Genomic DNA, 23,725 nt, shown 5'->3' on the forward strand with positions numbered 1-23,725 from the left:
ATGGGGTGCTTGGTGCTATGGTTTAGTTGATTAGATGGTGTTGGGTGATAGGTTGGACTTGATGATCTCGAAGGTCTTTTCCAACCCGGTCTATTCTGTTCTATTCTATTCTATTCTATTCTATTCTATTCTATTCTATTCTATTCTATTCTATTCTATTCTATTCTATTCTATTCTATTCTATTCTATTCTATTCTATTCTATTCTATTCCATTCCATTCCATTCCATTCCATTCCATTCCACTCCACTCCATTCCATTCCATTGCATTCCATTGCCTTGATTCACTGAAGTCACTGGGAATGAGTTGCTGAGGATCATGCTTAAGCACCAGGCTTGGCAGAGTAAAGGATGGTTGGATTCCATGATTCATAGCTTCACAGATTCATAGATTGATAGAATACCAGGCTGGAGGGCACCTCAAGGCTCACCTGGTCCAACCTGTCAGGGTAAGAACACCGCTGAAATGTTCTGGCCCAGCACCCTGGCGAGCTGGGCCCTGAGACTGTCTGATGATCTCAAAGACCTTTTCAACCCCCAATGATTCTGTGATTATTTTTCTCTTCTCTGAATAGGACCCAGATCTCCCATGACCTGTGCATGGGATTATTTTGCTTCCAGTCCACCCACCACACCACCACATAAAACTATTTAAAGGCCAATGTCTCTTTTTATATCCCCGGGCCTTTGACGCATCTGGAGACAGTTGCTAGAATGGATCTACCACAAACAGGGGAAAAAATAGATCCTGAAAAAAAAACCCCTCCAAAGCTACTGTGGGTAAAAACCTCATAAAAATCTCCCCACAGGAGGTTTTGGAAGCAAGAGCAAAGCTGCAGCACATCATCACATCACATCACAGCAGAACCCCATCTCCATTCAGCTGGGCCCGAGGTTTTATTGTGCTTGCACACACAGAGCTTTGTGCTGGCTTCTTCTGGGAAGGAGCTTTTAATTAGCCTCATCTATCTTCATTAATTTCTGTTTGGGTAAATACTTCCCCATTCATTCTGGTAATGTGGTTAATGAGATTCTACAAAGATTGAGTGGAAGGGCTGGGGATGCTCTGTGGTGAGCTCATGCCAGGTGGTTGTTTGTGCTCTTGTCACCAGCTTGGTTGGAATTGGTTTTGTCACCACAAGCAGCAGGAGCTGGAGACCAGCAGCTGTGTCCTGTTAGCTGCTGGGGTTGCTCAGACTGGAGGAGAGAAGGCTTCAGCAAGACCTTACTGTGGCCTTTCAGCACTTAAGCAGGGCTTACAAGAATGATAGAGAGGGGCTCTTGATCATGGAGTGCAGTAACAGAACAAGAGAAGATGGTTATAAACTGAGAGAGGGGAGATTTAGATTAGGTACAAAAAAGAAATGCTTTACAGTGAGGGTAGTGAGACCCTGGAGCAGGCTGCCCAAAGCAGTTGTGGATGCTTCAGCTGTGGAAGTGTTTAAGACCAGGTTTGATGGGGCTCTGAGCAACCTCCTCAGATTGCCAATGTCCCTGCTGACTGCAAAGGGGTTAGACTAGAGGACCTTTAGGATAGGATAGGATAGGATAGGATAGGATAGGATAGGATAGGATAGGATAGGATAGGATAGGATAGGATAGGATAGGAATGGAATGGAATGGAATGGAATGGAATGGAATGGAATGGGATAGGATAGAATAGAATAGAATAGACTAGACTAGACTAGACTAGACTAGACTAGACTAGAATAGAATAGAATAGAATAGAATAGAATAGAATAGAATAGAATAGAATAGAATAGAATAGAATAGAATAGAATTAACCAGGTTGGAAAAGGCCTTTGAGATCATCAAGCCCAACCTGTCACCCAACACCTCATGACTAAACCATGGCACCAAGCACCCCATCCAGTCCCTTCCTAAACACCTCCAGGGATGGGGACTCCACCACCTCCCTGGGCAGCACATCCCAATGGCTAACAACTCTCTCTGGGAAGAACTTTCTCCTCACCACCAGCCTAAATACAAGAAACCAAAGTTTTGCAGATGTGGTTTTCATCTTGACCTTGTCAGTCTTGTGAGTCACAGGATCACACTGGATCACAGGATGTTAGGGGTTGGAAGGGACCTCTGGAGATCCTCAAGTCCAACCCCCCTGCCAGAGCAGGATCACATAACCACAGAATCCAGTGCAGGTCACACAGGAACACATCCAGATGGGGCTGGAAAGTCTCCAGAGGAAACTCCACAACCTCTCTGGGCAGCCTGCTTCAGTTCTCTGTGACCCTCCCAGTGAAGAAGTTCCTCCTCATGTTGAGGTGGAACCTCCTGTGCTGTAGTTTATATCCATTGCCCCTTGTCCTATCTCAGGGAGCAAGTGAGCAGAGCCTGTCCCCTCCCTCCTGACCCCCAGCCCTCAGATATTTATAAACATTTATCAAATCCCCTCTCAGCCTTCTCTTCTCCAGACTGAGCAGCCCCAGGGCTCTCAGGCCCTCCTCATCAGGCAGTGCTCCAGTCCCTTCAGCATCCTGATAGCCCTCCCTTGGACTTCCTCCAGCAGATCCCTGTCCCTCTTGAACTGGGGAGCCCAAAACTGCACACAGTATTCCAGATGTGGCCTCACCAGGGCAGAGTAGAGGGGAAGGAGAGCCTCCCTGGATCTGCTGGACACACTCCTCTTACCTGACTTCCTTAGTGCTCCTTTGGCATGGGCTGCAGTGTAACCTGTCTGCCAGTCATTGTTTGCCCAGCAGAACTCAGTGCTCACCACAGCAGCAGAGTCAAACAGGACAATGTTTAACACATCACCCCCACTGCAAAGCTGAGAACCTGGGAATCTGTTAAAATATTTGTTCTCTGCAGGACAAAACCACATCTTGACCACAGCTGAAGTCCAGCATCAGCTGTTGGCCAAGGCTGGGATTTACACCTCCCATGGGCAGCAGTCATCTTTCCAAGGACACTGGTGGGATTTTGAGTGGTGCCTGCAGCAATGTCTGCTTTTAAATATCAGCTCTTAACTGCAAGTGGCTGATAAGGGCCAGAAGCTGCCTGAGCAATCAGGGAAGGTTCTTGGAAAGTTCTCTTTCCCCATAATTTCAGATCAGGAAAATACCACACTAGCCCTGGGTATTTCTTTCTGGTGCCTGGCATCAGTGGATAGCTCTCTCTTACCATTATTCCCCTTTAGATGGTGATCCTCCTAACTGCTCTGCATGTCCTCAGATACCCACTGGTACCCACTTAGCCAAGACACAAGTGTGAGCCTAGGTTGTGTCATGGGTTGTACCATCCTCTAGACAGGCAGTCATAGGAAAGCAACTGAACTGCCACTCTCAGAAGCATGGCATTGTCATGGGAATGGGAAATATGTCTGGGTTGGTTTGCTTGAAATTAGGATAGGATAGGATAGGATAGGATAGGATAGGATAGGATAGGATAGGATAGGATAGGATAGGATAGGATAGGATAGGATGGGATAGGATAAATAGAATAGAATGAAATGGAATGGAATGGAATGGAATGGAATGGAATGGAATGGAATGGAATGGAATGGAATGGAATGGAATGGAATTGACCAGGTTGGAAAAGACTTTTGAGATCATCAAGTCCAACCTATCACCCAGCACCATCTAATCAACTAAACCATGGCACCAAGTGCCTCATCCAGTCTCTTCCTAAACACCTCCAGTGATGGTGACTCCACCACCTCCCTGGGCATCACATTCCAATGGCCAATCTCTCTCTCTATGAAGAACTTCTTCCTCACCTCCAGCCTAAACCTCCCCTGGCACAGCTTGAGACTGTGTTCTCATGTTCTGGTGCTGGTTTTCTGGGAGAAGAGACCAACCCCCACCTGGCTACAACCTCCCTTCAGGTAGTTGGAGACAGCAATAAGGTTTCCCCTGAGCCTTCTCTTCTCTAGGCTACTTTGGGCAAAACAATGTTGTACAGAGCTTCTGATATTAAATCTATGGCATGGAATATCCAACTAATAGAGCATAGAATCAGTCATGCAATGTCAGGTTGGAAAGAACCTTGAAGATGATGATCAAAGGGCTGGAGCACCTCTCCTATGAAGACAAGCTGGAAGATTCAGGGCTGTTCAGCCTGGAGAAGGAGAAGCCTGTAGTGCTGCATGGGGTTGTGGCCAATGTGCAGAGCCCAGATGGACCAGATGATCCTTGAGGTCCCTTCCAGCCTGGTGTTCTATGAATCTGTGAATCATGGAGTCCAACCATTCTTTACCAAGCCTGGTGCTAACCATGTCCCTCAGCACTTCATTCCCAGTGGCTTCAGTGAATCAAGGCATTAATTTGGGACCAGATGATCCTTGAGGTCCCCTCCAGCCTGGTGTTCTATGAGTCTATGAATCATGGAGTCTAACCATTCTTTACTCCACCAAGCCTGGTGCTAAACCATGTCCCTGAGCCCCTCATTCCCAGTGGCTTCAGTGAATCAAGGCATTAATTTGGGACCAGATGATCCTTGAGGTCCCTTCCAGCCTGGTGTTCTATGAAGCTGGAATCTGGTTCTATGAATCTGGAATCTGGTGTTCTATGAATCATGGAGTCTAACCATTCTTTACTCCACCAAGCCTGGTGCTAACCATGTCCCTCAGCACCTCATTCTCAGTGGCCTCCGTGAATCAAGGCATTATTTTGGGACCAGATGATCCTTGAGGTCCCCTCCAGCCTGGTGTTCTATGAATCTATGAAGCTATGAATCATGGAGTCCAACCATTCTTTACCAAGCCTGGTGCTAAACCATGTCCCTCAGCACCTCATTCCCAGTGGCCTCCGTGAATCAAGGCAATAATTTGGGACCAGATGATCCTTGAGGTCCCCTCCAGCCTGGTGTTCTATGAAGCTGGAATCTGGTTCTATGAATCTGGAATCTGGTGTTCTATGAATCATGGAGTCTAACCATTCTTTACTCCACCAAGCCTGGTGCTAAACCATGTCCCTCAGCCCCTCATTCCCAGTGGCTTCAGTGAATCAAGGCATTAATTTGGGACCAGATGATCCTTGAGGTCCCCTCCAGCCTGGTGTTCTATGAATCTGTGAATCATGGAGTCCAACCATTCTTTACCAAGCCTGGTGCTAAACCATGTCCCTGAGCCCCTCATTCCCAGTGGCCTCAGTGAATCAAGGCAATAATTTGGGACCTGATGATCCTTGAGGTCCCTTCCAGCCTGGTGTTCTATGAGTCTGGGATCTGGTTCTATGAATCTGGAATCTGGTGTTCTATGAATCATGGAGTCTAACCATTCTTTACTCCACCAAGCCTGGTGCTAAACCATGACCCTGAGCCACTCATTCCCAGTGGCCTCCGTGAATCAAGGCATTAATTTGGGACCAGATGATCCTTGAGGTCCCTTCCAGCCTGGTGTTCTATGAATCTGTGAATCATGGAGTCCAACCATTCTTTACCAAACCTGGTGCTAAACCATGTCCCTGAGCCCCTCATTCCCAGTGGCCTCAGTGAATCAAGGCATTATTTTGGGACAGGCATGTGTTCAGATCTCAGTGCCCAAATGATTATCTGAGGTCCAGTGTGCTGCAGCTCTTACAGCAGCATTCTCTGGCCCTCAGCAGAGGGTAGTGGGTAGGAAGGGAACCACACACACTCCCTTGGGTTCCAATTAATTGGGGTTTGGTGGCTATTTCCAAACACACCCAGGCTGTTTCCCTGGTGCTCTGCACTCTGGTGCCTGCTGCTCTAGGGCACCAGGAGGGAACAAACCCTTGTCAAATGCTTTAGCTGCATAATTTGCTCGTGGGCTCGTTATCCATGTGTCTACTTGTAATTCTCTCCTGTGCCCTTCTACAGGATGTTGACATGTCCTCCCTGGAGAGAAACCCAGCTCACAGCTGCTTTTCCACAGTATTCTCTCTAGACAGACACAACCAATGCAGCTGATTCCCAGCCAGGTCCCCTGTGCCTGGACTGCTCCTGCAGTGGGCTGTAGACACCCATCTGTTCCTGCACCATGCCCACCATCTATGTCCCTGCTGTCATGTCCTAGGAGTGACATTCTGGTGGGCTGCAACACAGCCCTGATGTCATTGCAGAAACTCTGAGCTGGAAAAAGAGAAGCAGAAATCACAACTGAGGGCAGCTTAAGCAACAGTATAACTTGCTCAGGAAAGCAAAGCCTCTTCCTGCACTGCACTGCCATGAGATTAGTCTGGCAAAACAGGCCAGGGATGGTTTGGGGCCAAGTGAGCATCCCCTGAAAAAGGGAGGTGGGGTGCAAGACCCATCCCTCCCCTGTGATTTCAATGAATTCATGCTAATTTGGCATGGACCTGTTGGATGGAAACACCATCCAATCGTAGACTGCTTTAGGTGGGAAGGGACCTCTAAAGGTCACCTGGTCTGAAACAGTCCTGCAGTCAGCAGGCACATCTGCAGCTAGAGCAGGCTGCTCTGAGCCCCAGACAATCTGACCTGGAATGCTTCCAGGGATGGGCATCTCCCACCTCTCTGGGCAACCTGGGACAGGGTCTCACCACCCTCAGCATAAACAATTACTGCCCTCTCTGAGTTTCAATCCATCACCCCTTGTTCTGCCACAGCAGGCTCTGCTAGGAGTCTGTCCCCAGCTTTCTGACTGGCCCCTTTAAGCACTGAAAGGCCACCTGAAGGTCTCCCTGGAGACTTCTCTTCTCCAGGCTGGACAATCCCAGCTTTCTCAGCCTGGCCTCACAGAAGAGGGCTTCCAGCCCTCCCATCACTGTAAGTGCTCAGTGATGGCTCATCTGGGAACAGAATAGAATAGAATGGAATGGAATGGAATGGAATAGAATAGAATAGAATAGAATAGAATAGAATAGAATAGAATAGAATAGAATAGAATAGAATAGAATAGAATAGAATAGAATAGGACTAGACCAGGTTGGAAGAGACCTTCAAGATCATCACATTCAGCGTTTCACCCACCAGCACCCCCATGTCCTTCTCCACAGGGCTGCTCCCCATCTCTTCATCCTCCAGCCTGTGTTGATACCAGGGATTGCCTCAACCCATGTGCAGCACCTTGCACTTGGCCTTATTGACCCTCATGATGCTCACAAGGGCTCACTTCTCAGGCTTGCTCAGGTGTCCTGTGGTACAAGGCAGAAGAGAAGAATCTTGCCCCTTACCTCTGTGATGCCAAATGAATCAAACTGGAGCCTGGTACCTAGAAGCTCTTGAGATTCCATGGCTTTGCTGGCATTCTTAGTGGGTGTGTGGTTCCTGTGGGTGAGGATCAATAGGGGATGTGTGGCAGACAGAACAGTCCACTGCAGTTGTTTTTGATCCAGCTTGATCTGATGCTCTGTTGCCCATTCCTTTTTCCATGCTAATCCTGCCACTGCCACCATGACTCAGAACATTTCAGGAGACAATGTGACTGCCCTGACAACCAGAGTGACTGCATGGTCCATCTTTCATCCCCCTCCTTTTAAATCACATGTTTGATCAGGGCCTTCTGTGCATAATGAACCTAAGGAAGTTTGGTTTTCTGTGGTGCTGTGATGGATTTTCAGTGATCATTTTCTGATGACTAACCAAGGGCTGAACTCACTCTGAAGCCTTCCTTCTGTGGGGGGGAGTAGAGAAGTTCCCTCTCCTTCACCATCTTCCCATGTCTGTAGGAAGCTGGTCTATTGAGGACTTGTAGCACTTCCTCAGATGTGATTGAGATTGATAAAAGAATTCTGGTTTGGGTCCAACCTAAGCTTCCCCTGGGTCACTTTCAGGTCATTTCCTCCTGTCCTCTCACATTGCTTGGGAGAAGAGACAAACCCTTTCAGGGAGCTGTAGAGACCCAGAAGGTTTCCCCTCAGATGCTTTTTCTTCAGGCTGAACAGCCCCAGTTCCCTCAGCTGCTCCTCACCAGCCCTGTTCTCCAGACCTTCCCCAGCTTTGTTGCCCTTCTCTGGACCTACTCCAGCACCTCAGTGTCCTTCTCTGGTGAGGGGCCCAAAACTGAGCCCAGGATTAGAGGTGTGGCCTCACCAGTACTGAGCATGGGGAAATAATCACTGCCCTGCTTCTGCTACTGAGCAGAGGGAAACAATCCCTGCCCTGCTCCTGCTAGGATCCAGTCTGGGGTCCCACATTTTCACAAAATCACCAAGGTTGGAAGAGACCTCAAAGATCATTGAGTCCAACCTGTCCCCACAGACCTCATGACTAAACCATGGCACCAAGTGCCACATCCAATCCCCTCCGGAACACCTCGAGGGATGGGGACTCCACCACCTCCCTGGGCAGCACATCCCAATGGCTAACAATTCTCTCTGGGAAGAACTTTCTCCTCACCTCCAGCCTAAACTTCCCCTGGTGCAGCTTGAGACTGTGTCCTCTTGTTCTGGTGCTGGTTGCCTGGGAGAAGAGACCAACCCCCACCTGGCTACAACCTCCCTTCAGGTAGTTGGAGACAGCAATGAGATCTCCCCTGAGCCTCCTCTTTTTCAAACTAACCATCCCCAGCTCCCTCATCATTCTTCATCAGATTTATTCTCTAGGCCCTTTCCCAGCTTCCTTGCCCTCCTCTGCCCTGGCTCCAGCACCTCCACATGTCTCTAGTGTTGAGGTTCCCAAAACTGGACACAATACTTGAGGTGTGGCTTGGGGACACATGTCACAGCCAGGAGAGAGCTAAATCCTGCCGCTGATGAACAGACTGTGGAGGTAGAATAGAACAGAATAGAATAGAATAGAATAGAGAATAGAGAATAGAGAATAGAGAATAGAGAATAGAGAATAGAGAATAGAGAATAGAGAATAGAGTTAACCAGGTTGGAAGAGACCTTTGAGATCACCGAGTCGAACCTATCACCCAACACCATCTAATCAACTAACCCATGGCACCAAGCACCCCATCCAGTCTCTTCCTAAACACCTCCAGTGATGGTAACTCCACCACCTCCCTGGGCAGCACATTCCAATGGCCAATCTCTCTCTCTATGAAAAATTTCTTCCTAACATCCAGTCTAAACCTCCCCTGGCACAGCTTGAGACTGTGTCCTCTTGTTCTGGTTCTGGTTGCCTGTACTGGGGATACTGTGCAGTTCAAGCTGGTTTAAAGGACCTTTGTAGATTATTCAACACAGAGCCATGGTGGTTGCCAGCATTTGGCAGGTACAGGGATCCTGCAATCTAAAATTATTGCCTATTTCAGCTCCTCAACGCTGAATAAATTACTCCTGAAAATAGGACTCCTGTGTAACCAAGGTGGAAACTATTCTGGACATACAAAGATGAATGCAAGCTCCCAGCACCACTGGTAGCAGAGCCCCTGCAGAAGTTTCTGATTGCTAAGTCAGTGCCAAGTAGAGCTGGGGGTTTTCTTCCAGCTAACAATTTTACTTATCACAGTCCCAGGTAGGAAGGGACCTGCAGACATCATCAAGTCCAACCCCTTGCCATGGAAGATTCAGCCAAGGAAGGTCACACAGGAACACATCCAGGTGGGTTTTTAATGTCTCCAGAGATGGAGACTCCACCATCTCCCTGGGTAGCCTCTTCCAGTGCTCCACCACCCTTATTAAAGTTCCTTCTCATGTTTAGATGGAACTTCCTATCAGAGAGTCATAGAATCAGTAAGGTTGGAAAGGACTTCAAGAATCATCAAGTCCAACCTGTCACCTAACACCTCATGACTACTAAACCATGGCACTAAGCACCCCATCCAGTCTCTTCCTAAGCACCTCCAGGGATGGTGACTCCACCACCTCCCTGGGCAGCACATTCCAATGGCTAACAACTCTCAATGAAGAACTTTCTCCTCACCTCCAGCCTAAACCTCCCCTGGCACAGCCTGAGACTGTGCCCTCTTGTTCTGGTGCTGGTTGCCTGGGAGAAGAGACCAACCCCCACCTGGCTACAACCTCCCTTCAGGGAGTTGTAGAGAGAAATGAGGTCTCCCCTGAGCCTCCTCTTCTCCAGGCTAAGCAACCCCAGCTCCCTCAGCCTCTCCTCTTAGGGCTGTGCTCAAGGCCTCTCCCCAGACTCCTTGCCCTTCTCTATGTCCAAGTCTGTGCCTTTCACCCTTTGTACTGTCACTGGGCACCACTGAGAACAGCCTGGTCCCATCCTGACACCCACCCTTTAAGTATTGATCAGCATTGATGAGATCCTCCCCCTCAGTCCTCTCTTCTCCAGACTAAACCCCCCGCAATTCTCTGAGCCTTTCCACATAAGAGATGTTTCAGTCCCCTCAGCAGCTTTGTAGCTCTTCTCCCTAAAGAAGTCTAATGAGACAACAGTCAGCCAGCAGTGTGAATCAACCATAACCTCTGGCAAGCTCACATCAGAGAGAAAAACAGAAAGGGTTTTGGGGTATTTTCAGAAGAAACTAGATGACCTGATTGTTTCACTCTAATGAGACAGCTCATTCTGAAACCCACCTGAGCACTCACTTCTCCCTGATCTTCCACTCATTCTTAAATTGCAGCAAGGTATTTCACTTCAGTTGATTTGTGTTTCTCAGAAGTGGTTTGCTTTCATCTTAAACCAGGTGTCCAGAGCGTTTCCAGTCGGCCCCCAACCATTTCACAGAACTTGGCTCTAACAAATAAATCCCAAAGCTGCTCACTTAACCCTTTCCAGTCTCCTTGTCACGCATTCACAGAATCTCAGATTGCAGTGGGTTGGAAGGGACCCACAAAGCTCAGCTTGTCCAACCCCCCTGCAGTCAGCAGGGACACCTCCCCCCTAGAGCAGGCTGCCCAGGGACACATCCAGTTTGATCTTGAATGTCTCCAGGGATGGGGCCTCAACCACATCCCTCTGCAGCCTGTTGCAGTGTTTCACCACTCTTATTGTAAACAACTTTTCCCTGTGTCCAACCTAAACCTCCCCTGCTCCAGTTTCAAACCATTGCTCCTTGTCCTATCCCCACAGGCCCTTCTGAACAGTCCCTCCCCACCCTTCCTCTAGGTCCCCTGCAGATACTGAAATGCAGCTCTACGGCCTCCCTGGAGCCTTCTCTTCTCCAGGCTGAACAATCCCCACTCTCCTAGCCTGTCTTCACAGCAGAGGTTCTCCAGCCCTCTGATCATCTTTGTGGCCCTCTTCTGGACCCTCTCCATCAGGTCCACGTCTCTCTTGTGTTGGGGACCCTAGAGCTGGACAGAGTACTCCCGGTGAGGTCTCACCAGAGCAGAGCAGGGGGTCAGAATTTCCCTCTCTCCTTCTGCTGGCCACACTTCTTTAGATGAAGCCCAGGATGCTATCAGCCTTCCGGGCTGCAAGTGTCCAGCTCATGTCCAGCTTCTCATCCACCAGCACCCCCAAGTCCTTTTCTGCAGGGCTGCTCTCAGTCTCATCACTCCCCAGCCTGGATTGATAGCAAGGGTTGCCCCAACCTAGGTGCAGGAAGGACCTTGCACTTTGCTATTCTGTTCTATTCTATTCTATTCTGTCCTATTCTATTCTATTCTATTCTATTCTATTCTATTCTATTCTATTCTGTTCTGTTTCCTTTCCATTCCATTCCATTCCATTCCATTCCATTCCATTCCATTCCATTCCATTCCATTCCATTCATGAGATTCTCCTCAGCCACCTCTCCAGCCTGCCCAGCTCCCTCTGGATGGCACCTCAGCTTGTCCTTCAGCCTTTTCAAGGAGAAATGTTTCAGTTTGTGGATCCCTGGTGAACTTTGCTGATTTCTCTTCCTCCTGAGCTGTAAAATTGGAGACCAGAGCTTGCAGCAGTTCCTGTTCTCCTTGCATTTAGTGCTGAATGTCTCTCAGATTTGAGTAGGAAAAGGCAATTAATAAAAAGGAGGGGGGGGTGGGAGAAGGGGAAGGGAGACGGGAGAAGGGGAGGGGGGTGAGACCACAGGCAGCATGTTTTGTAGTCATAAAACAAATGAACTTGTGCTGTGTTTATGTTGTAGGTAGAATACAGCAGGAAGCCTCCTTCAAAGCCTTGTTTATAGGGAACTTGGCAAGGGGTGTGCATGGGGGTGGTAAATGGCTTTGTGGGAGGTGCTAAAGGCATGAAGTTTGGGTTTTCAGCTGGTGGAAATCAGTGTGTTTCCTTTCACTTCAGTGAGTTACAGCAGTGGAGGAGCTGCTTCAAGGGTTTCAAGGGAGAACACGTACAGTACAATGAAATAAAATAGTTTGGGCTTTTTTTCCCTTGCTGGTATTTGCCTGATGTTTGCTCTCCATCTACAAGTACCAGGAACAACTCAGAGGAGCAGGATCCCAACTCCCAGTTTCCCTCTTGCTGTAAGTATTAAAGGGGTGAGTGAGGTTTGGAGCTGGTTCCTGCCCTGCTGATCAGGCAAGGAGGCCAGTGTCAAACTGGGGCTGCTCAGCCTTTGAAGCCTGGCACCTCCCAGGGCCAGACAATTCCCAAACTCTTCACTTGCAGGCTACAAACATCCCCCAATGCACCTGATTAATGACAGGGAAGCTGAGGCACGGTCAGCCAGGACAATTCATCCTGGGTCCTCCAGAGAGTGAAGCTCACTGCAGCCTGTCTGCTCCCTGCTGAGCCCTATCATGAACTTCCCTGCTCACACAGAAGGAAGACTCTTCAGAGCAGCAATTTCACCCCCACAGAGAACTGAGAGAAACTCACCCACCACTGCCCTCACCCAGAGAAAGAAACTGAAGCAAAGAGCTACCAGACAGCAGTGTGGTGGGACCAGACACCCTCCAACCCTGATCCACCACATCAGGGACACCTCAGCTCTCAAGGCAGCATCAGTCCTGGGGAACTATCCTATCCCACTGGTGGGGATTGAGTGACCTTAATGGGTGTCTAACAGTCTTGGGCTCCAGCTGACCCCAGGGGGATAGGCACAGAGCTGGAGTGAGATCAAAACCTCAGCAGGTCAAAACCAGCCCTGTGATCAGGATGCTGTTTTTACTGACTCAAGAGGCAGCCTCGAGTGAGAGGATTGGAAAGATCCTGAGAGAAAGTGCAGACCTTGCTGTAAGGATTCTCTGGCTGCAGGGCTGGCTGGACATGTGTCCCTGGTGGGTCCCACCCAGCAGAGGGTTTGACAGACCTCTCTGCTTCGCTGAACTTTGCACAAAGGTCAAGCTGCTGAAGCTCTTTTAACCTCTGCTTCCCACCCTAGGTTTAGCTGCACCTCTCCAAAGGGTGAATCAGGCCCTCTGAGCTGGGTCCTGTTGTTAGATGAGGTGATGATGAAGAGGCTTTCCTGCACCAGCAGCCCTGCACTCCATGGGCCACGGGTAGTACTGGTGCTGGAAGGGGATCCTGCTTTGGACATCACACTTCCCTGCTGGGCTCTGTGCCCACTCAGCCACCTCTGCACGCAGGAGGCTGCATCGTTTCCACCCACACAAGCTGCCAAACTTCAGAGTACAAGCCATCAGACTAGTCCAAATGAGCAGCCAGTGACACAAGTACCATGGCAGCCTTAGGAGCTGAGCACATAACTCCTGGGGGGAGGTTGGATCACACCTGGGAAATCACCTAGGACTATCACCCTTGTAGAGGAGACCTGGTTTTGCTCCTGGTCCCTGCACAGCATTGACAGCTCAGGAAGTCAGTGAGACTTAAGCTTCAGACTCTGACAAGCTCCCTGGAGGGCATCAGACCTCACTGATCTCCAACATCATCACCAGCTGGCAACAGGGGTGAGAGCCCTGAGCCCACAGAGGCAGATCTGGGTGCCCTTCCCCCAGGCTGGGAGGAAGGGAGGCAGAGAAGAAGGCTGGCAAAGCTGTTTGGAGACCACTGTGCATAATTACAGCCTGCTTGAAACGGAGCTGCTGCCTCCTTAGCCTGAACTTCATTAATTAAACTGCTGTGTGCAGAACGAATTAATTAAACCAATTATTATGCTGCGAGTTTATTCATTTGCTGTTTACTTTGGCTGATTACTTGACTCTGATTAATAAATATTGGAAAACCTGGTAATTAATTGAATTAATTCACCACTGCCTTGTTCACTGATCAGTTACCTATCCCTCACCCCCACGGCTTCACTTGTGCCCTGCAAGTCCGGCCCAAGGAGCAGGTCTCCAGGGGCTCAACCCTGGGCAGTGGGGCAGGGAATAGAACAGAATTAACCCGGCTGGAAGAGACCTTTGAGATCATCGAGTCCAACCTATCACCCAACACCATCTGATCAACTAAACCATGGCACCAAGCACCCCATCCAGGCTCTTCCTAAACACCTCCAGTGATGGTATCACAGTATCACCAAGGTTGGAAGAGACCTCAAAGACCATCAAGTCCAACCTGTCACCCAACACCTCATGATTAGACCATGGCACCGAGTGCCACATCCAATCCCCTCTTGAACACCTCCAGGGATGGTGACTCCACCACCTCCCTGGGCAGCACATTCCAATGGCCAATTACTCTTTCTGGGAAGAACTTTCTCCTCACCTCCAGCCTAAACATCCAGCCTAAACCTCCCCTGGTGTAGCTTGAGACTGTGTCCTCTTGTTCTGGTGCTGGTTGCCTGGGAGAAGAGACCAACCCCCACCTGGCCACAACCTCCCTTCAGGTAGTTGTAGAGGGCAATAAGGTCTCCCCTGAGCCTCCTCTTCTGCAGGCTAAGGGATTGGGGATGGGGGTCACTCACCAAAAGGCAGGACAAAGAAGAAGGGGAACCAGCAGAGGATGAACACCCCAACGACGATGGCGAGGGTCTTGGCTGCTTTTTTCTCACGGGAGAACTTGAGGAGCCGCACGGAGAGGGAACTCCTGAAGTTGTTGCCCTTGCTGCGGCTGCTGGAGAGCGGGTCCTCCAGCACGCTGCGGCAGTGGATGCGCAGTACCACCTCCATGGACTTGTTCCTCTCCTTCTTGACCCCTGCCTCCAAGCTCCGGGTGGTCCGCCTGGCCACCACGTAGATCCTGAAGTACATCACCAGGATGACCATGAGGGGCAGGTAGAAGGAGAAGAGGGAGGAGAAGAGGGCATAGCCTGGCTCCTCCGTGATGCTGCAGATGCTCTCATCCGGCGGTGGCGGCTCCTTCCAGCCCAGCAGCGGCCCGATGGAGATGACCATGGAGGACAGCCAGACCACCACGAGGATGACTCCCGCCTTCCTCTCGGTCATGATCGTGGGGTACTTGAGGGAGTACTTGACGCCGATGTAGCGGTCCACGGAGATGATGCAGAGGCTCATGATGGAGGCGGAGCAGCACAGCACGTCCACTGCTGCCCAGATGTTGCAGAAGATGCGCCCAAACACCCAGAAGCCCAGCACCTCCAAGGTGGCCGAGAAGGGCAGCACCGTGGTGCTGAGCAGCAGGTCGGCGATGGCCAGGTTGACGATGAAGTAGTTGGTGACCGTCTGCAGGTGCCGGTTGCAAGCCACCGAGAGGATGACCAGGATGTTCCCCACGATGGCCGAGAGGATGAAGACGGCCAGGAAGACCCCGACGCCCACTGCCTGCACGTCCAAGGCGAAAGTCAACGTGGTGCTGTTGTCCTCAGGGATCTCCTCACCTTGCAGCCCCCAGGACCGGTTGGCGCCGCTCTGGCTGCCTTGTCCTGTCCGGTTCCCACTCAAGCTGCCATTGCTCAGCTCAGGGAAAGTCATTGTAGAGAAAGTCCGGGCTCCATGGAGGGCGAGGAGAAAGCGATGCCGAGGTGCAGACCCCCCGGCATGATCCCTGCAGCCCCCTCCAAGACTCGTTCGGCACCTTGTGGGGCAAGTCTGGGTCCTCCCCAGCCGGGATGGAGGGCAGGAATGTTTCTCACCCCAGCCGGGATGGAGAGCAGGAATGTTTCTCACCCCAGCCGGGATGGAGAGCAGGAAGGTTTCTCGCCCCAGCCGGGATGGAGAGCAGGAAGGTTTCTCACTCCAGCCGGGATGGAGAGCAGGAATGTTTCTCACCCCAGCCGGGATGGAGAGCAGGAAGGTTCCTCACTTCAGCTGGGATGGAAGACAGGCAGCTCCTCACCCCCCCGCCAGCCCTCTTCACACCGGCCAGCCCCGCTGCATCCTTCCCCGCCACTGCCTCAGCCCCGCCGCCGGCCCGCCCCGGCGGGCAGCGAGCTGGGTCCCCCCCGCCGCTGCCTTCGCATGCTCCGGGGGGGCTGCGCTGGGCAGCGGCCGGCAGCGCTCGGCTGCTCCCTTCCTCTTCCCGCTCCTCCGGGAGAGCTCCGGGAGGGGCCAGGGAAGGGCGGGCAGGAGGGAGGGGTGAGCCGGGCTGTGGTGGGGGGGTGCTGGGAGCAGCGGGCGTCAGGTGCCGCGGGAAGAGGAGAAGGAGGCAGCTCTGCTTTGCGGGACGAGACGAGCCCGGGGCAGGGTGAAAACGCAGCAGCACCGAGCTGGGGAGGAGAAGCGATGCGGCGGGGACGGGGGGCAGGCAGGCACTTGCGGGGCAGGCATGGCTTTGGGGAGCAGGCACCCACTCGGGGACATGGTGGGGAGCAGGCACAACTTGAAGGTTCGGGAGGCGACGGAGGGGGCTGGCAGCTACTGGAGGGGAGCAGCAACCCCAGGGGAGGAGAAGCAGCCACTGTGAGCTGGGGCACAGGCAGCGCTGGGGTGCAGGCACCCTGGATTGATGGGGGGGTGTGGGGGTGTGCGTGGGAAGATTCCCCCGGGGGTGCAGCCGCCGCTCCGTCCGCAGCCGGCAGAGGGCAGCAGAGCGCAGGGTTTGCGGGACCGTGAGACACCCGTGGGGGGCTGCAGGTGCGGTGGTGGGGGACAGGCTGCAGAGGGAGGTGTGCTGGGAGAGGGACAGGCTGGAGAGGGAGGTGTGCTGGGAGAGGGACAGGCTACAGATGGAGGTGTGCTGGGAGAGGGAGAGGCTACAGATGGAGGTGTGCTGGGAGAGGGACAGGCTACAGAGGGAGGTGTGCTGGGAGAGGGACAGGCTGGAGAGGGAGGTGTGCTGGGAGAGGGACAGGCTGGAGATGGAGGTGTGCTGGGAGAGGGACAGGCTGGAGAGGGAGGTGTGCTGGGAGAGGGACAGGCTGGAGATGGAGGTGTGCTGGGAGAGGGACAGGCTACAGAGGGAGGTGTGCTGGGAGAGGGACAGGCTGGAGAGGGAGGTGTGCTGGGAGAGGGACAGGCTGGAGATGGAGGTGTGCTGGGAGAGGGACAGGCTACAGAGGGAGGTGTGCTGGGAGAGGGACAGGCTGGAGAGGGAGGTGTGCTGGGAGAGGGACAGGCTGGAGATGGAGGTGTGCTGGGAGAGGGACAGGCTGGAGATGGAGGTGTGCTGGGAGAGGGACAGGCTACAGAGGGAGGTGTGCTGGGAGAGGGACAGGTTGGAGATGGAGGTGTGCTGGGAGAGGGACAGGCTACAGAGGGAGGTGTGCTGGGAGAGGGACAGGCTGGAGATGGAGGTGTGCTGGGAGAGGGACAGGCTACAGATGGAGGTGTGCTGAGAGAGGGACAGGCTGGAGATGGAGGTGTGCTGGGAGAGGGAGAGGCTGGAGATGGAGGTGTGCTGGGAGAGGGAGAGGCTGGAGATGGAGGTGTGCTGGGAGAAGGACAGGCTGGAGATGGAGGTGTGCTGGGAGAGGGAGAGGCTGGAGATGGAGGTGTGCTGGGAGAGGGACAGGCTGGAGATGGAGGTGTGCTGGGAGAGGGACAGGCTGGAGATGGAGGTGTGCTGGGAGAGGGACAGGCTGGAGATGGAGGTGTGCTGGGAGAGGGACAGGCTGGAGATGGAGGTGTGCTGGGAGAAGGATAGTCCAGAGATGGGGCTGTGTTGTGAGGCTGCCATGTACTCACAGACCCAGCATCCCATGAGGAGTATGCCCTGCAATGCTGGTAGATCTCCTCAGCCCTAGCATCCCATAAGGAGGGATGTCCTTCAAGGCTAGCAGGTCCCTACCAGCCCCAGCATCACCCCAGGAGGGATGTCCTGCAGGGCTGGCAGGTCCCTTCCAGACCCAGTATTCCACCAGAAGAATGCTCTGCAAGATCTCCCCTCTTTCCCCACATCCAGGGCTTCCAGCTAACCCTTTCCATGCTAACCCTGCTCCTCCTGTCCTGCCACTCCAACCCAGGCATCCTTCTCAGGCTGCCAGCATGGGCTGCCCCTCCAGCAGTTCGTTCCAAAAGCAGAAGGGTCACCCAGCCTCTCGTGTTCAGGGACAGGATGTGATGGGCAGCTCCACGTCTGGGACTCAGCCCTGCTGCAAGGCTTGGAGAAGGCAGCTCGAGACTAAAACATATAGGCACATATTTCTGCCTAATTTAAACAGGCTTGGTTCTTTTTCCCACTGATAAAGGCAGATCCTGTTTACACTGGTTTCCTCCCAGTGACCCTACTCTGCAGCCTCCATACGTTGCAGTGGGGACTGACCACAGGGTCTCTCCCTCAGCTCCTTCTGACTGTACACAGGAAATGTTTCCTTGGGGTTTGTTTATCCCTGCTTTTTTCAACTTCCAGTGTTGCTAAAATGCTTTGAAAAGGGCAGTGCAAGTGGACAGTGAGGTGGTTTCACTTGGGCTCTCTGAGAGCTTGGGAGGTCTGTTGGTTCACTGAATATGAGAGTTAACAGCAACAAGAAGAAAATATGTATAGAAAATTGTACATTTATCAACTTCTTTCCCTTGACATCCTCACAGGAAATGACACAGTTTAGATCTTCCTTAGGGCTTTCTCTCTTCCTTGAGATTTCACCCTCCTTCCCAGAGCTGGGTTTGTGACCCTGCAGGGAGAAAGCAAAGCAGAGCAACAAGCAAACAGGAATGAGTAGAATAGAGTGGAATAGAGTAGAGTAGAGTGGAGTAGAGTAGAGTAGAATAGAGTAGAGTAGAGTAGAGTAGAGTAGAGTAGAGTAGAGTAGAGTAGAATAGAGTAGAATGGAATAGAACTGAATAGAATAGAATAGAGTAGAATAGAATAGAATAGAATAGAATAGAATAGAATAGAATAGAATAGAATAGAATAGAATTGAATTAACCAGGTTGGAAAAGACCTTAGAGATCATCGAGTCCAACCTATCACCCAACACCATCTGATCAACTAAACCATGGCACCAAGTGCCTCATCCAGTCTCTTCCTAAACACCTCCAGTGATGGTATCACAGAATCACAGTATCACCAAGGTTGGAAGAGACCTTCAAGATCATCAAGTTCAACCTGTCACCCAACACCTCATGACTAAACCATGGCAATGAGTGCCATGTCCAATCCCCTCTTGAACACCTCCAGGGATGGTGACTCCACCACCTCCCTGGGCAGCACATTCCAATGGGCAATCTCTCTTTCTATGAAGAACTTCTCCCTAACATCCAGCCTAAATCTCCCCTGGCACAGCTTGAGACTGTGTCCTCATGTTCTGGTGCTGGTTGCCTAGGAGAAGAGACCAACCCCCTCCTGGCTACAGCCTCCCTTCAGGGAGTTGCAGAGAGCAATGAGGTCTCCCCTGAGCCTCCTCTTCTCCAGGCTAAGCAACCCCAGCTCCCTCAGCCTCTCCTCACAGGGCTGTGCTCCAGACCCCTCCCCAGCTTTGTTGCCCTTCCCTGGACACCTTCCAGCAACTCAACATCTTTCCTAAACTGAGGAGCCCAGAACTGGACGCAGGACTCAAGGTGTGGCAAGGGAAATGCTCAATAGGATGATTTTGCTTTACAAAAAAGACCCCCAACCCTCACCCACCAAACCCTTTAATTACTCTTTTAATGTAAATCAAATAAAAACCCAAACCAAAAGCAAGCAACCAAAAACCTGAACACCCAACAGTGGAAGTCAAATTACTCCTTTGCCTTCTGTTTGGCTGAAAATGTGTCAACCACCCAGATGAAGAATCACTTCTTCCTGGGCTGCTAAACTCAGCGTGGGATGATCTCAAGCCCTGGGATTTTGTAGCTGTGTCTTTGCAGCTCCACAGATCTCTGTCTAGATAAATAGATCTCCTCTAATCTGGCCACTGACAATGGAGATAAAGAAAACATGTGCCTTTTCCCCAAAGTCAATGCTGGCATCTGCTTCATATGCACCCTGGGATTGCAACCACCTTTTTGGTCAGATAAGGGAGATGTCTTCCAAATGACATGGTAGGAGATGCTGTGAAGATTGCTTCTGCCCTGCCTCTTGCCCTCCCTGCATAAGCTCTCCTCCTCTCTTGATGTCCCCAAAGACAACTGCAGCTGGGTCAGGGCAATCCCAAGCACTGGTATAGGCTGGGCAGGGACTGGCTTGAGAGAAGCCCTGAAGAAAAAGACTTGGGAGTGCTGGTGGATGAGAAGCTCAATATGAGCCAGCAGTGAGCACTTGCAGCCCAGAGAGCAAATCACATCCTGGGCTGCAGCAAGAGAAGTGTGGCCAGCAGGGCCAGGGAGGTGATTCTACCCCTCTGCTCCACTGTGGTGAGACCAAACCTGGAGTACTGACTCCAGTTCTGGAACTACTATTACAAAAAGGATACTGACACGCTGGAAGGTGTCCAGAGAAGGGCCAGGAGGATGAGCAGAGGGCTGGAGCTGCTCTGCTATGAGGACAGACTGAGAGAGTTGGGGCTGTTCAGTCTGGAGAAGAGAAGGCTCCAAGGAGACCTTATTGTGGCCTTCCACTGCCCTCACATGGAAGATTCTTCTCAATATCTGACTTAAATCTTCCCTCTTTCAGTTTAAATGCATCACCCTTTCTCCTATAACGATGCTCCCTGATCAAGAGTCCCTTCCTTTCTTTCCTTTAGGCCCTTTTTAAATACTGAGTCTCAGGGGAGACCTTATTGCTGTCTACAACTACCTGAAAGGTGGCTGTATCCAGGAGGGGGTTGGCAACCAGCATCAGAACAAGAGAACACAGTCTCAAGCTGTGCCAGGGGAGGTTTAGGCTGAAGGTGAGGAGAAAGTTCTTCCCAGAGAGAGTTGTTGGCCATTGGAATGTGCTGCCCAGGGAGGTGGTGGAGTCACCATCCCTGGAGGTGTTCAAGAGGGGATTGTTTGTGGCACTTGTTGCCATGGTTTAGTAGTCATGAGGTGTTGGGTGACAGGTTGGACTTGATGATCTCTGAGGTCTTTTCCAACCTTATTGATTCTATGATTCTATGAAAGAAGTTCTTCCTGGAGCCTTCTCCAGGCTGAACAACCTCAACTCTCCCAACCTGTCCTCACAGCAGAGGGGTTCCAGCCACCTGATCATTTTTGTGGGCCTCCTCTGGACCCACTTGATGGGATAGCTGAGGTGAGGATGCACCTTTTGGTGCAGCTAAGGTTGGGATCTGCCTTCTCATGAGCTGCTCAGGACTGATGGACCTGCCCTGGCCTTGCAGAAAACCTTAGAGACCATCCTGATGCCTTTCATCCTCTAACCAGTGCAGAGAGACTGTGTTGTCAGGGCAGCTCAGCTAATGACCATCAGCTCATTACCACCCAGCTACCTCATTGCTTTGCATCTGTCTCCTTCCTTCAGTCTAAGCCAGGTCTATTATGGTTAATTTAGGCTAATGAGGAACAGGTTTAGCTTAATATACTTAAATAAAAGTGTTTGGGTAGGTCTGTGAGGAGGAATTGAAGGGCCTGAAGTGAACACCCACAGAGATGTGTGAGCACCTGGGACCTTGCCAGTCTGTAGGGTATGAGCTGGAAGGAGGTACAGCTCCTGCCCCTCTGAGAATCATACAATCACAGAGTGGTTTGTGTTGGAAGGGACCTTTAAAAAGGTCATCTTGCCCCTGCAGCCAGCAGGGACATCCCCAGCTAGAGCAGGTTGCTCAGAGCCCCAAACTGCCTGGCCTGGAATTGTTCCAGGGATGGGACATCTCCCACCTCTCTGGGCAACCTGGGCCAGGGTCTCACCACCCTCAGGGTAAAACATTTCTTTCTTCTCTCCAGTCTGAACCTCCTTCTTTTAATTTAATCCAACCCTCCTCTGTGCTACTGAAGAAGATATGAAACATCTCTGGTCCCTCTTGAAATCTTGAATCTCTCTCCTCCCTCTTTTTCACTCTTCTGGGGCAGAGTTTGCCTTAGGACTTGGGCAGCACCAAACCCATGGGAGACACATACACCTGGTGAGCAGTTTGTCACACTGTAATTCCATGCTGCTTCTGAGGCTTGAAAAGGGAAGGGAATTCTTCAGTGCAGAAGATCACAGCTTAGAGAATTTTGACCAGCCTCTGAAGTGCTCCAGCTTTCTAAGAAGGAGAGTGGTGCCCTGGGTGCACCCTTGCTCTGCAAAGAAAGGTCAGCTGTGGGGCAGCTGCCTGCAGCATCTCCTGATCTGGAGCTGGGGAGCTGGATCCTGATTGTGTTGACTGTAGAACAGTGCTGAAATCACAGAATCACCTTGGTTGGAAAAGACCTTAACATCATCAGGCCCAACCACCACCTAACATCTCCCTGTACACAACTCTTACACCATGGTCCCAAGCTCCTCATCCAAACATCTTTTAAACACCTCCAGGGATGGTGACTCACAGAATCACAGAATCACCAAGGTTGGAAGAGACCTCAGAGATCATCAAGTCCAACCTGTCACCACAGACCTCATGACTAAACCATGACACCAAGTGCCACATCCAATCCCCAATGCTTAATGAATGATCATATTTAAGTGGCTGTAAAGATGGCCTTGCCTTGTCTTGGCCAGGACAACTAAACATCCTCTGGGAAGTCAGGATAGGTCATTGCTGCATGCCCTTCTGAGGCTGTCTCCAGCTTGGGCCTCCTGTGTCCAGCTGACCCCAGGTCTTCAAGTATACTGGCTGACAGCAGCTGAACAGGAGCCAGCAGTGTGCCCAGGTGGCCAAGAAGGCCAATGGCATCCTGGCCTGCATCAGGAATAGTGTGGCCAGAGGAGCAGGGAGGTCATTCTGCCCTGTACTCAGCACTGGTTAGGCCACACCTTGAGTCCTGTGTCCAGTTCTGGGCTCCTCAGTTTAAGAAGGACATTGAGACACTTGAGCATCTTCAGAGAAGGGCAACAAGGCTGGGGAGAGGTCTGGAGCACAGCCCTGTGAGGAGAGGCTGAGGGAGCTGGGGTTGCTTAGCCTGGAGGAGGCTCAGGGGAGACCTTCTTGCTGTCTACAACTCCCTGAAGGGAAGTTGTAGCCAGGAGGGGGTTGGTCTCTTCTCCCAGGCAACCAGCACCAGAACAAGAGGACACAGTCTCAAGCTGCACCAGGGGAAGTTTAGGTTGGAGGTGAGGAGAAATTTCTTCCCAGAAAGAGAGATTGCCCATTGGAATGTGCTGCCCAGGGAGGTGGTGGAGTCACCATCCCTATAGGTGTTCAAAAAGGGCTGGATGTGGCACTTGGAGCCATGGTTTAGTTGTCAGGAGGTGTTAAGTATTAGGTAATAGGTTGGACTTGATGATCTCTGATGTCTTTTCCAACCTTATTGATTCTGTGATTTTAAGCATATTAAAATATGGTCTAGAAGTGATTGCAAAGGAGGATTCAAACCTCTATTCCTGTCTCTTGAGGTGCCCAGTGTGGGACTCTTGGAAATTCCAGATGAGAACCACAACTGGGAGAGGTAAAAGGCAAAACACTGACTGGCTCTTGTCACAGAGCATTGGAATTTGGGGGAATTTCACTTTGAATCGTGGTTAAGGGATGAGAGGTGGGAAGGTCCATTAATTGTCCACCTGTGTTGGTGTTGTGTTGATGTTATTTTGACTTTGGGGTGGGGAATACTTTTCTTTTTGGTGGTGTTGATGTAAAACAAGTCTGTGAAAATCGGTGATGGAAATGCATTTTGCTGATATTGTTGTCATGTTATTTGAAGTTTAGGCAAAACCAGGCTATGTTTTGAATGTTTATGCCTTAATTAATGAGGCAAGAAGCATCAGGAGAGGAAATAGCTTTTATTAGCTGATTGAGAGTGGCAGAGGCAAAG

At 51.2% G+C, this 23,725-nt stretch overlaps 1 protein-coding gene across 1 annotated transcript in view; it reads right to left on the reverse strand.

Moving 5' to 3' along the window:
• Positions 1-15,858, reverse strand: part of ADRA1D (adrenoceptor alpha 1D) — a 50,875-nt gene extending 35,017 nt beyond the window's left edge. Inside the window, 1 exon segment of the mRNA XM_068149688.1 lies at positions 14,542-15,858. Within this exon segment, the coding sequence (XP_068005789.1) occupies positions 14,542-15,508 (967 nt within the window). The 5' untranslated portion in view covers positions 15,509-15,858.
• Positions 15,859-23,725: the final 7,867 nt, after the last annotated feature.

The sequence above is a fragment of the Melanerpes formicivorus genome, unplaced genomic scaffold (genome assembly GCF_026170545.1).
Source record: "Melanerpes formicivorus ecotype bairdi unplaced genomic scaffold, bMelFor1.0.p_v2 SCAF_18, whole genome shotgun sequence".
Lineage (NCBI taxonomy): Eukaryota > Metazoa > Chordata > Aves > Piciformes > Picidae > Melanerpes > Melanerpes formicivorus.